This window comes from Tripterygium wilfordii, chromosome 6 (genome assembly GCF_013401445.1).
Source record: "Tripterygium wilfordii isolate XIE 37 chromosome 6, ASM1340144v1, whole genome shotgun sequence".
Classification (NCBI taxonomy): domain Eukaryota; kingdom Viridiplantae; phylum Streptophyta; class Magnoliopsida; order Celastrales; family Celastraceae; genus Tripterygium; species Tripterygium wilfordii.
In genome coordinates, this window is record NC_052237.1 from 11,646,864 (window position 1) to 11,660,848 (window position 13,985).

General features: G+C 37.9%; 3 protein-coding genes across 3 annotated transcripts; 1 reads left to right on the plus strand and 2 right to left on the minus strand.

Annotated features, from left to right (window-relative positions):
- Positions 1-255: 255 nt before the first annotated feature.
- On the minus strand, positions 256-3,436 carry LOC120000117 (F-box/FBD/LRR-repeat protein At1g13570-like). Its single transcript, XM_038847995.1, has 4 exons — positions 3,236-3,436; positions 1,279-2,112; positions 855-1,010; positions 256-697 (listed from the first exon to the last, which is right to left on the minus strand). The coding sequence occupies exons 2-4, from the start codon at positions 2,077-2,079 to the stop codon at positions 416-418; spliced, it is 1,239 nt and encodes a 412-aa protein (XP_038703923.1). The 5' UTR covers positions 2,080-2,112; positions 3,236-3,436; the 3' UTR covers positions 256-415.
- A 4,176-nt stretch (positions 3,437-7,612) lies between these two features.
- Positions 7,613-8,950, minus strand: LOC119999289 (probable galacturonosyltransferase-like 1). Its single transcript, XM_038846775.1, has one exon. It carries the CDS (start codon positions 8,929-8,931, stop codon positions 7,864-7,866), a length of 1,068 nt encoding a protein of 355 aa, XP_038702703.1. The 5' UTR covers positions 8,932-8,950; the 3' UTR covers positions 7,613-7,863.
- A 3,563-nt stretch (positions 8,951-12,513) lies between these two features.
- Positions 12,514-13,524, plus strand: LOC120000855 (pathogenesis-related thaumatin-like protein 3.5). The gene is made up of 2 exons (XM_038849014.1): positions 12,514-12,665; positions 12,781-13,524. Exons 1-2 carry the CDS (start codon positions 12,617-12,619, stop codon positions 13,467-13,469), a joined length of 738 nt encoding a protein of 245 aa, XP_038704942.1. The 5' UTR covers positions 12,514-12,616; the 3' UTR covers positions 13,470-13,524.
- Positions 13,525-13,985: the final 461 nt, after the last annotated feature.

The window sequence follows — 13,985 nt, forward strand, 5'->3', positions numbered from 1 at the left end:
AACATCGACTCCCACAGACGAGGTCGGGAACAAACAAAATCGGCACCCGTAATAGATGAGGTCGGGAACAAACAAAATATACAGTCTTTACGCCACTTAATATTAATATTTGGAGAGACTGATTCCAATCGCAAAGTATTAAATAATAGAACACTAATTGCAATACGATGACATTTAGACGTACCTTATGAAAACAAAGTGGATTGTCTCAAACAGAGTTCAATTGTCCAAACAACAGGAAGCGGGGCCTGGTAATAAATTTTAGAATGTACTAAGTTTAGATTGTAACAAAAACATAAAAGATGTTTTCAATACAGTAAATCATCAAGAACACATGTATATAACAGACTTATAAGGGCTCACATACTATTTACATGCTTAAGTCATCATAGACAGCAAAACTCAGAGACATTAGTTATGGGTCCAGATACACAATTTCGGCTTGCACTGAGGCTCGTCGAAAGCGTAGCAATTCTTTCATCAAGTCCCAACCTCCATCCAAGGAAGCAGGCTTAATAGTCATCCTCTCAAGCAGGGGAGAGTAAAGAAGCAGAAACCTAATGAAATCCAGCTCAGATCTGATCCCGGAGATGCCCGCTATCTTCACGAGTCGCAGGTGCTCCAAATGACACTTATAATGATCCTCAACCCAGCTGTAAGTAACTTTTTCCACGGCATTGTGTTCCTCTGCGCGAGCCTAAGGAAGGTGTAAAATATTATAGTCTCGCAAAATGAGACAGTTATCATCAAAGAAGGAAAGTGTAACGCACACAGCAAAGATAAAGCTCGCGCCGGGGGGGGGGGGGGGCACACCAATTTTCAAATAGCATTTCGATGAAGCACATAAAACTCACCAACAACTCTAGTTCTAGTAGATTAGGAGAGCTACTTAAGATGCAAAGAGCAGCTGAATTCTCCTCCCAGTCATTGAAATTGATACGCATAGAAAGATAATTTAGATCACTACAAGGTTTAGGCAACATTCTTGGTGCACCACCAGTAGCCAAATACTGCACCAAACAAAAGACAAGCAGTAGAGTAAGTCAAAACCTGAAATAATTCTCTATGGTGACAACTTGATATAGTTTATTAGAACTTGTGGAGCTGAAATGCCAAATCACTCCCTTCTTTTACAGGTATTCAATATAGCAAGTAAAAGTTCAAAGCCTGTTAAAGAATAAATGGCATCATCTCATATTCCCGAAACAAGCCACAGATGAACTTAAATCTCCAGGGGCATTCTAATGACTGACAAAAAAAAGCCAGGAGAGCAATTACCTTTAAAAAGTGACACTGGATCTCAAGCCTTCTGACATGGGGCAGGTTAGTGAAGAACCTATGCCACTTAATAGCCTCCAAAAACATATCTCCGTCACTTCTATTCGCATACAAGCCAACAGAAACTAAAGTTAATTGAAAGGTATTCTCAAAACTAATGTATTCAAAAACACCTCCAATGTCAAAGAACTGGAGATTTGGAGAATCAATCTTCAGATGGGTGAAACCATCGAAGTTCATCAATGTCAATTTCTCCAGCAAAGGACAGCTAGAAATAAGATTTTCAAATGCATCCTGAGCCAAGGTAACATGCTGAAGGTCGAGGCTCTTCAGACTCCTGAAGCCTTTGAATGTTGATGGAGGTTTAAGCAAACAATTGAATAGTTCCAAATGGATCAAATTTTCAAAGGAGAATAAGCAAGAAGGCAACTTGTAGCGCTGCCCTTTCCATATTTCTAGTACAAATTCTTTGATTGTACTTCTTGATAGATAAAGAATCCATCGATCAACATCACTGATGCCAATAAGGTCCCTGTGAGATAGTTTGAATTTTTGTATGGGGCCATTGTGAAGTAAAAGAACATGGTCAATAATATGAATAAGCTTATTCTTGCCAGAAGTTTGATCTTGGGAAGGAACTGGGACACACTGATTATCAAACACCAGATGTGGAATTTTGGCCCATCTGTACCTCCACTTCCTTGACAAAACACTTGTCCTCACAGCATCCTTAATTGGCAACTGTGACAAAATTTGGTCGATAACATGGCCTGGTAAGCTGCTGAGTTTATCTAGTTCCATCTCTATTTCGAATGAGGATGCCTCTCTTTGCTTCTGTAACATCCAAAAAAGGAGAGAAGGAGAATAGAAGTAGGGTCACTAATACAAAATAAGGAAAAAAACACTTGTAATTAATTGGGCAGCCATTCAATATAGAAAACAAGAAACATAGTCATTTACAATAATATGAAGAACCAAGATGCTTTGGTTCATCAGATTGGACTGGGAGATAGAGCACAAGAATCTGGTTCAACATTCTTTTCCATTCAAAAAACGAAAAAAATAATCTGATTCATCATTGTAATAAATCCACGAGGTTTTCATAAGGTATTGGAAAAATTGAAAGCACACCAATCAAGTAATTAGAACAAAAGGCACCTTCATGGATGCAGACAAATTGAATATGGTTCTTAAATTCAAGGACCAACAGTTTTAGTAGGTACCCCTCTCCAATATATTTCAATTCCAGAAAAGGACATTTACAGACAATATAAAGAAAGTTGTTAAGCCAAACAATGCTTGCAAGACAACTGAAAGCTGATGCAATCCTAGATGTAGAAATTGAGATAAATAAAAAAGAAAAGAACTCAATGGAATTAAACAAGAACTTTATAAAATACAGCAACCATGTGAATAATTGGTTGCTGTATTTAACTAATCAACTTCCCCAAAAAGATTTAACTAAACATTGAGACTTGTAGTCGTCGATTCTGATTCACAAAACCACATGAAGACTGGTGATCAAAACATAAGAAAATTCCCTGAAAAGTAAAGGCTCTACATCACGCACAATTGGTCAATTGTGAAGTATTAGTGTTGCTCAGTGAAACTGAAAGAAAACCAACAAAGGTTTCATGCACACTAAGTCACTAACAGATCAACTAAATAACAAGCAAATAACGAACCAAAAATATCAACTTTAATGAAAGCTAAGTCGAATTTCCTTGCACTTGCTGAAATAACTACTCGGATATGCGGCTTACCTTCAATGTTTTCAACAGACAATAGAACTAACTTTGTATTCAAAACAAAAAAACTGAAGAATCGACTGAAGAATTTTTTATCAGAGATTGGAATTAGAAAACACATAAAGAGAACTAAAATCGGCATGGAGATAATCCCTAATTGTCCAATCCAGTAATAGTAATCGCTTGAAACATCTGCTTTCTTGTATTACCTGGAGAAAAGCAACGTTCTGTTTATTGATTCAAAGCTTTGAAAAAAAAAACCCCAGAGCTTGAAGTGCAGGCTCACGTTGGGTTGTGGAATCAGAACTCAGAAGTCGAAGACGAGAGTGGAGGGTAGACACTGTACCGTATAGGCTGATTGGGTCGTATTGGAAATAGGTCAGGAAAGATTGATGAAGAAAATAATGATTTGAGGAAATGATGAAAGGGGATGATTCTATATACCAAAGCATGACCCACCTTTGCATGAATTTGAGCTTCGGCCCACTGGGCTGAAATCTGGGCTTAGCTTTCCTTTTCTCCTCTTATTCTGTGAAAAAAAAAACACACACACACAGATTTCATAATCAGTATCATCTGCAGCCCGTTGTTCTCCTTCACATCGCTGGTAAGTTGAAATTCTAAATTCCTTTTGTATTTTTATTTTCCTTCTCTCTCGGTAGACTCTTCTTCTTCCTTCATCTGCGATCACGTTAGGTTTGTTCTTCCTTCTCCTCTGTGATTGATCACGTGTCTCCTCTATCAGTTGCGATTTTTTTTTGAATTGTGTAATATTTTTGAGAATATTCATGGAAAATTCCTTACCAGAGTATAAAAAAGCTAAGATTTTTAGATTTGACAATGTCGGTTAATTGTTTCACAAAAAAAAAATTCCCTTCTTTTTTTTCCTCTTTTTTTTCACCTGGGTTTTTGTTTACCCATTTGATGAGAGGGTCACTTCATCCTGGCAAGGTCTCGTGCTTCTGCCAATGCTGTTTTAATGGATTTTCTGAACATCTGCTAATCTTTTGTGATGCCACTTGGAATTATGACTCAATAAGAACCAATTATCTTCTGCAGTAGTACAAACAAAATTTTTGTGTCAAAAGATATCATAAGAAGAAACACAAAGAAAGAACATATAACTGGAATTCTGGAAATAATTAAAGTCAGCTTGTTGTCTTACAAAAGTTCTTTAATTATGAATAGAACATCCGAAATTAATTCCCCCAAATAATTCAACTCAGTTTAAATTTGTTTGTGCTGAAATATATATATATATATAATTTGAGAAAAGGTTGCAATATCCAAATTTGAGAGGAAGCTTGGAGGGTTAATCATACTTAATATCGAATCAGACCCTTCACCTGTGTATGGAGAGGGTTTTAGAGCTGGTTGGCAAGCGATACAGAAGTACGGCCTTCAAACAACCCTCGATCATATTCGAATGACAGGAAGGTTTCCCTGTTGAAGTCCTTAGCGGTATGATTCTATTCTTTAGAGGCTCTGTTTTCATTACACAAACTTGGCCTGATCACCACAATAACCTAGGCAAAAAGCCACACGGGAATTAACTTTATGGAGTAGATTACAATTTCTTTTTCATAGATTATACTAACCACGAACGAGTTTTGAATTACATTCAAGTTACTAGAAGTGTGAAACAAACAAGAATTGTGCTTCTCAGCTTATTCTTCAGTGTTGGCAACACAGAGACATTTAATCTTTAGTTGCCACAACTGTTCGTATTAGATATGATGATGTATTGGTCTGATTAACCACTTGAGTCAGTGATACTCTAATGGTTAATGGTGAATCTCTCTAGGTCCAAACCAATGGACTTAGAAGGTCCTCGGTTCAATTTTCAAAGAGTAATATTCTTGTGAGAGAATAACGCAAGAAAGTTCCGACGATCAAGTCAGTGAGAGAATTTTAGCGAGAGAACGGAGAGAGTTTTAATGTGGCGGGACCTCTGACTCATGTAACCTACCAATGGCATATGTGCAGAGCGGAATAGATGTCTAGGCCTAGGCCTGCTTGGTGAAGCCATAGGCTTGTTATGTCCGTTGAGTGCTTGACTGGGCCTTGGGGCCTGTGATGAAATCATGCGCTTGCAGAAGAGCTTCCCGGGGCATGAGTTCTTGTTGGGTCGACTGATGCTTGGGTCATGGGCCTGTAGACCGTTTTGAAGGCCATGGGCTTTTGCCAAGTAGACTGTAGCCTAGACCATTGGCCTGTTGGGCTGACTGTAGGCCATGGGCCTTGTGGAGTAGAATAAATGATTTGAAGAATTAAGAAAAGCTAATTTTCTCAATCGAAAACCAATAGTACAATCCCTGTACCATCCGAAGCAGCAGCAGTAGTCAACGTTAAATGAAAGAGACAGTCAGACAGAGATCCCAAGAGATTTACTACAGGACATCTAGGCAGGCAGCGTGAGAGTCGTCGATTTCTCCACAATTTTTTAATAAACCACAGATTGGGTCCCACCAGTTAGGTCATCACTAGCCGTACGATAGTCGTACACCTTAAAGGCACGACGCGTTTACTTTACAAAACCTCCTTCCATGTTCCTTCCTAATCCTTATTCTACCGACACTCCTATGTATTTAATTTTTTTTATATGAAAAAGAGAATAAAAATTGTAGGAAAATTAATTTAGAGAATAAAAGAAATATTCTTACAGGTTGGCATTTTGGAAAAAAAAATTCCTAGTTGACCAGCCACCTTGTGTGAGTGTCCTTACTTTTGACTGATATGTGGTGCCAACCATATATTCATATAACAAAATATAACAAAAACCAAATAATTTTTATCTTCTTCTATTGTTTTGGCTAGGTTTTATTTATCTACATATATATTTATTTAATAAATAATTGGTTTTATTTATCTACATATATATTTATTTAATAAATAATTCCCTTTTTTTCCTTTCAAATTGTCATGATACATTGATACAATCTTTTTTCATATGGGTAATAATCAGAAGCAGCTGGCATGGATGATTTAACAACATGAGAATGATTGAGAAAAGCATTTGGCAAACAATTGATTCCATTGACTAGGCAAGCTTAATTATGGGTATCTAATACAAAATGCCATTTATGAGATTTACTAGCTAGTTTCAATTGCTTGCTCAAGTATGCAATGCCATTGAGGTAGCAAAGATGCAGCTTGCAAAGGTTGACATAATTCACATCTTCATAAAAGCAAATGGGGTGGCAGATTTGCTTGCAAAGAAAGGTGTAATGAGATCAGCAGATTATGTTATATGATTTTGATGGAGCTCTCCTTTTGGTGCACTCCAATATGCACATTGGGAGTTTTGTAAAACCTGTTTTCATTGTAGTTTTGTGCACTCTTTACCTTTTTTTTTTTTGCTCCCAGGCCATCCCTTGATGTCCGGTTTGTACTTTCTTTTATTCTAAATATATCTTGTTACTTATAAAAAAAAAAAAAAAGAGTACAAAATGTGTTATTGAAGCTCTGTGACCTCTCTTTTTTACCCCCTAAGCATATACATTTATGTTTGCTGAAAATGTGGCTTGGTTTAGAGAAGAAAAAAGTTGAATAACTTCATGTTTTGCTAAAAAAGTGTTTTGTTTTTTTGAAATATCGCTGAGAAACATGGTTCCCATTGGAATCGAATCTTGGACACACATATGTTTAACCCAGTTGATTGTCAACCAAACCACATCTCATTTGTAAAAGTAGGAAATCAAATTAAAAAACAAGTATAATATCATATTGCTGATGAGTTCTGATAGCCGTGAATGCAAACTATAATTTGGGGATGCAATAAATTTATTTATTTTTGTTAAGTAAGCAGAAAGGGGAACCCAAACTTCGGATGAGGATTCGAATTTGGGTACCACCAAATTTAGTATATGTATTAATCAACTGGACCAAAGGTTGTTGTTGGCTTGTTTTTTCAGCCATTTCCACTTAAAGATCAACACTACATTAAATCTTAATATTTTTGAAAAAAAAAGAGTCTGAAAGTTAGACATATGTGTAAGGGGGGAAAAAGATATTTATTTTGATGAAAACTATAGCTTCTTAATCTTCAAGTTTTCATTTTTCTACAACAAAATAGGAATTGCTTCATTATTTATTGATTTAAATTATTATAATCAAAATGTGATAGGTTTATTTCTTTTAATTTTTGAATAGTGGGTAACATCTCATGTACTTTCACTAGATAATATCCTATTAATTGGACTTTTATTAAACCGAGAACGAAGTCATACAATTTTACTCTTTAGATATTCGATATGAGCCTAAAATCGAACCATTAGGCCCGTGCGTACAAAGTTTTCGCCTGACGACATGATAACTGGGATCAAATCCCAGCGCATGACTACTAGTGTATTATTCCCAGTGAGAATCGAACTCAGGATCTACCGAGCCTATACAGTTTGGCACTATAGAGATTCAACACTATACTACCACCAAAGTGATTTCCTATTAACTTAGATTTCAAAGAAAACTATATCTTCTCCTATAACTTACAAGATGAAGAAAAGTACTACCAATAACAACCAAATTATGAAAATAAAAATAGAATGAGCAACATAGAAACTAAAACTAATAAAATCAATTAAACGTTCAAAAGAGTAAAAGCATGAAATTATATACAAAACAATATGATTTTCATTAAACAAATTTACAAGGATTCTCATGAATTAATCCACCCTAAAATAGCTCTTTATACAAAACTTTGATACAATTACCATAAATCCGAGGATGGAACTTCAAGAATCCCCAATATTTTTCTTGAATTAATATATATATATATATATGAACACCCTTGTTCAAAATCCATTTACAGAAAGAGGCGCCGGCTCAGTCAGTCAATTCAAGAATCCAAACTGAACGGCGTCTGTAACAGATCATAAGGAGCCCAAAGCGCGTCAAGTGGACATGGCCGGTTCGCGTCGAGCCGAGCCCACGGCTTCCCTTTCCCACTCCAATGTAACAGACTCACCGGACCTGGATGCAAATCCCTGCACAGACCCCTAAAATTGTCTCCACCGAGACCGTGCTGGTTCCATCTGTGATCCACCGGAACTATCTTCCCCGCAAACACCAGCAAAAATGGCGGCAAGGAACCTAATTCGTAGATCCTCATTCGCTTCTGCAATTCCATCCATTCTTCGATCCGCGTCGTGAATTGACCGTCTCTCCATCTATCGAGATCGATGACCATAACTCCCGTGTTGAAATAGCACGCTTTTCGATCAGCGAAAGTGAGCGATAGTGACGGATTCGACCAGAATGATGGAGTAAAGTAATATTCGAAGTTCGCATTGCAGTACTCTGGCGCCGCCAGGACCGAGTCGTCACCGAGTGCTGTCGCGGCGAGTTTCGCAATGTCGTCGACGAGGACCAAATCCGAGTCCAGGTACACGACACGGCGGACGCAGAGAGGGAGTATTTCGGCGAAGTAGCTGCGAGCGTAATTGAGAGGACAGTCCAATGCAGAGCGGATTGAGGTAGATATGAGTCTTGCGACGGCCGAGTCATCGAAGGTGTAGACTCTGAATTTGAGGTAAGGAAACGAGGCTGAGATGGTGGCGCGTAGGAGCGAGGCGTTTGCGGAGGCCGATGCGACGAAATGGAAAGCAATGTTTTGAGGGCAAGAGGAGTGCTGTAAAATGGAAAGAATCGCAGCCATGGAGCCTCGAATGTAGGCGGTGTCGAGAGTCATCGCCACGTGGACTGCCTCATCGGAGCAGAAGATGGAATCAGATTGTGATTCGGCGTCGTTTAGAATGGAAGGACAGTCAGGTGAATTGTAATACTGAGGAGCTTCTTTGAACTGCTGCTGCCGCCGTTGTGTGGTGTTGGCATTGATTGTTGAAGAGAGTAATAGTAGTAGTACAAAGGGGAGGTATAGAAAGGCAATTAGTAGTGGTTTTGGCATTGTTTGTGTTGAATTGTGGAGTGGTTGGGTCCTTAAGATATATATAGGGATGCTTGGGCTTTGGGGTTATATAATTAAAAAATTATATGCTTTAAATTTTGAGAGGAGAAAAGAAACACGGTTTTGATTTGGAAGCAGAGAAAGAGGGGCAGACATGGGGCAGAACCCCGGAAGAAGGGGGGCTTGGTCAAGAATTGTCAACGAAAGAGTGTTGATTTCATATTGGCTATTGTGGAATGGGTCCCTTTGAGGTTGAATAGTCCTTGTTATTTAATTGCAAAACAAGATATTTGAAAAGGAGGTTTATAATATATATATATATATATATATAGAACCTTCTATAAATCATGCGGGAGGTTTTTTTATTTTTAAATTCGTGTAGGTTGGCAAGCCTCCATGTATTAACCTAGAGAGAGACTCGAGTGTCTTCAACTAACTAGATTTGTACTTTTCTATGGGAGAAACACAAAAATAATAGGGATTTCAAAATTTTGATTTCAAAGTGTCCCATATATAATTTGTTAAGTACTGAGTGGATTTGTGTAGACCCCTTACATTTAAGTTGAAAATAAAATAAATCATTCATTATGTGAGTGACACATCATATCTGAGACACTAGGGATAATAATTTTTGGGATCTTATCATTGCTGAACGAAACAAGGAGCTTGCTATCGGCTACCGTGATATGTTCCTATAGATTTGTTTTGTTCGTGGATTTGCAACCTGGTGTTATTATGGACTCCACTTCTACAAATTGGTGTTCTCCCCTCTAATCCCTGGTTGCTTTCTCTATTCTTATAAACCACCAGATTGGATTTTCTATGGATGGCTATTTCAAACCCAAAAGGGTGACCTCTTACAGAATCAAAAGGACCACACTCATTGTAAGTGCATTCGCTATGATTGTACATTGTTAAATTTGTGCTACGGCTAGGTTTGGAGTTGAACTACGGAATTGTATTTTGGAAGATTGTATTTTGTGGGTTGCCTTTGCATATATATTGTCTCTCTTTTTTCATTAATGTACACATTTCCTTATATAGATAAAATAGAAGGGTTCCTAAAACAATAGAAGGGTTCATCTCTGGCCAATTAGATCACTTATAAACAATTTTGTTTATGGAAATTAAAATTAACTTGGGCAAATTAGGTCAAGGAAAATTAACCCATGACTACAAATTAACCCGTAACATTAGGTCTAATTACTATATTGAAGTTATACTCTCTACATCGAGACTCCATGAGCGCGACAATTCAAACATTCGAGAACTTATATCATTAAAATAAAAATAAAAAACTACACCCGAGCCACTAATTGGAATGTTAAGGATGTTGTGTATCACTGTAGTGACCATAATTCGAATCTCTTTTCCCCGTTTCAAGAAAATATATAAAAAATAAAAAAGAAACTCATAAATTTTCTCTATCATTCGTCAATTTTGTGGCGTCATTCCCTCCCGTCTACATATACATATTGTTGAACCATCAGACTCTTAGAAAACTATGCTTCAACAAACTAAACCATAACATGCTTTGATACCAAGTTTGCGCTCTCACCTACCAAAATGGAGTATACATTATTAGAACTCCCTGTTTTAAATTACATATATACTTTCTAAAGCAATATAAACAGTTAGAACACAGCACATTTTAATTATTTGTGATTGTGATAAAGCCACATTATCTCTCGTCAAGTTTGAATAAATAAGTGTTGAGAACAACTACAAAGTTAAAATGGGGAGTTAAAAATTAAAACCTTATTTTAGCACTTCAAACATACAAACGATATTGTTCCCTTTGGATTTATCGGGTCGCTTTGAATACATCGGCTCCATAGAGCTTTGTTTCTCTGGGCCGTCTCATTTAGCGATACTTAGCTCAGAAAAAGATTTGGATTTTGCTTATAAACCAGTTGGATGGATTATACCAGACTGATATGGTACATCGCTGAAAGGGTGGGGTGTATTTGTGAAATGGTATAATTGAGAGAGGTAGTGGCCTCTATCTGTCCACTTGTTGGGTTGGGCATAGCTTAGCCCACAAGTGCGAAAGAGTTTTCAAACTATATCCTATATCGGATTGACATAACCCAATCGAGTGATATATAAGTAAAATCCTAACACTTCTCACACAAGTGACGGGTTTTTTTGGCCTAAAAACTAATATCCACGGGTCATAAAAAGCAAATTCGTGCGACCCCTTGATCCAAAGCGAATAACATACTTAATGTATTTGAGCTTGGATTTCCAACCATACCAACTCATTGATCGAACTTCCTTTTCAATTGAATGCCGACCTTGTTTAGCAATGGTGGCATGTCATTGGTGAACCAGATGATTCTCAAGTTGTCAGCAATTTTGAAGTAAATGAGACATGTAAACAAAAACACGTTTGGCATGAAACAGACAAAATGGTGGTCTATGTTGTCATATATGCCCATTTTCCAAAACTCGATCCAACTTTTGTCTATGGAGTTTCAGGAATGAGGGGCCACGCAGTGGTCATCACAGCCATCTCCAAGTGTTCACCCGTTACTTTTCTCTATCGCCATTCACCATCAATGGTAGTAATCACAACTTTAGCCAGGGCATGCATTTCTAAATCTACTGCATGGTTTCACGTCTAACTGAAGTTTGGAGAAATTAATCCATCTGATCTAATCACCGAAAAGCTATACTAACACATTATTTCATCTGCATGTGCACATGGGTTAAGTGCTCTTGCCGTAGAAGTCACTGCAATTTTAATTACAGACGTCTAGTCTGTTTACCAGTATGGAGTCTATATAATTTTTTAAATTTGATAATCGCTGCAGTTTAAATTAGACACGTCCAATCTATTTATCACTGTAGGATTTACACAAAATTTTTGAATTTAGTAAAGAGATCAAGTGTATGTGACAGCTACTACAATGATTTTTACTGTAGCGCCCTGATCGGAAGTGCAGAGGGGGCATGATAAACTGCTAGAGGACGTGAGAGAGTGGGAGGTTGCGCCAGATCATGTTTGCCACGTGGGCTGCTTCACCACTCTTTGATGCTTCACACATCAAAACGTCCACAACCCAGATGACCCCTCACCTGAAACTCTCTGTATCTTTGTCTACTCACGTGACTTGATACTCCTCTCCCACATGCAATGTTAATATCTTAACCCCTGCCCTAATTTTGTTTTTCCTTTGTGAGAGCCGTTAAGCATCTTCCCCTTTCAATGATATATATATATATATATATATATATATATATATATATATAAGGATTTGTTATATTAATAGCTTCTTAACATGGAAATTTCAAATTCCTGACCTGTTCATTGGTTGGTTGACGGGTAAAACCGACCCCAACCCTAATTTCAAAATTATAAGGATTTGCCATATTAATAGTCTCTTCACATGGAAACTAAACTTAGTTTCTATTAGTCAAATCCTTGATGGATTCATGGGCTTGTGCATGTGTGGGAAGGAATATTAATACATGCAATATGTGAAGGAAATAAAAAAAAAATTAACAACTGACTTCTTCCAAAGAGGACCTAAAATTTAGTTAGTGCTCACGAAAAGATAGGAACTTTCTATGTGCAATAAAGCAATGGAGGCAACCCATATAAATACAACAATTTTCATCACAATTTGTGCAGTTAACCACTCTTGACTCCCATAAACTACTATCAAATCACTGTCCATCTATGGCGTTTAATTCCAGGCTTTGTCTTCTCCTGCTTCTCCTCTCCCTGGGTACAACCTCAGTTAATCTTCAACATGCTTACAATTAATTACTTTCAATGCTGACAAAGTTTTTATAATCTTAAATTATTTCTGTTAATGGGTCATGTGTTGTGACAAATTGCAGGTACTGTGATCAATGCCACGATGTTCACTCTTCAGAACCAATGCAGTTACACAATCTGGCCGGCAACACTCTCCGGCAACGGTCTCGGCGCTTTGGGTGACGGCGGTTTTGTGTTACCACCCGGTTCACAGCTCCAATTCATTGCCCCACCCGGCTGGTCTGGTCGATTCTGGGCACGAACCGGTTGCAACTTCGATGCATCCGGTACTGGCAAGTGCGTTACCGGAGACTGCGGCGGATTCCTAAAGTGCAACGGCGGAGGTATCCCACCAGCCAGTCTCGCTGAATTCACTCTCGGAACCAACCAAAACGAGAAGGATTTCTACGACGTTAGCCTCGTCGACGGCTATAATGTCGGAGTGGGGGTTAAGGCTTTAGGCGGGTCGGGTGATTGTCAATACGCGGGTTGTGTGGCGGATCTGAATGGGAACTGCCCCGAAGAGTTGAAGATTATGGATTCGGGTTCCGTTGTCGCGTGCAAGAGCGCGTGTGCAGCGTTTAACGCGCCGGAGTTTTGTTGCACCGGCGATCACGCAACTCCTCAGACTTGCTCGCCGAGTCAGTACTCGGTGATGTTCAAGATTGCGTGTCCCACGGCGTATAGTTATGCTTACGATGATGCTACGAGTACTTGTACTTGTTCCGGGTCGGATTACTTGATCACGTTTTGTCCAACTGGGTCAGGGTAGATAGTTTCTTAGGAAATTTTCAGATTTATGTTATTTACTTTTTCAGCAATTTTATTCAATAAAATTTAGCAATACTTTTATTTGGATTACTTTCGTGTTCTTAAAAGACTGGATTTTGTTGAATGTTAGAAAATTAAGTTCAAACATTACAAATCAGTATTGTTTGTTTACCGTCTTGACTCGTCGTCATTGGTTATTAGGCTCAAAAAACGTGTTCATTGTGTGATAGAGATTAAACCTTTGTTTATAAGTCACTTGATTTGGTTATGTCAATGCGATGTGGAATAAATTATTAACATTGAAATCAAATATTCTGGTAACAAAGAGGGTAGCTTAATGATTTTGCACGACTACCACATAATTTTGCAACAAACTGATGTGATATCCTCCCCTCCCAAGTTTACTCTTTCAATTGAGTTGTAAGATAATGATCTAAAGCAACGTGATTTCTGTACCTTAGATCTAAGCATTAATTTTAGTACATCTCAATTTAACTTTGGCATAAAAATATTGCAA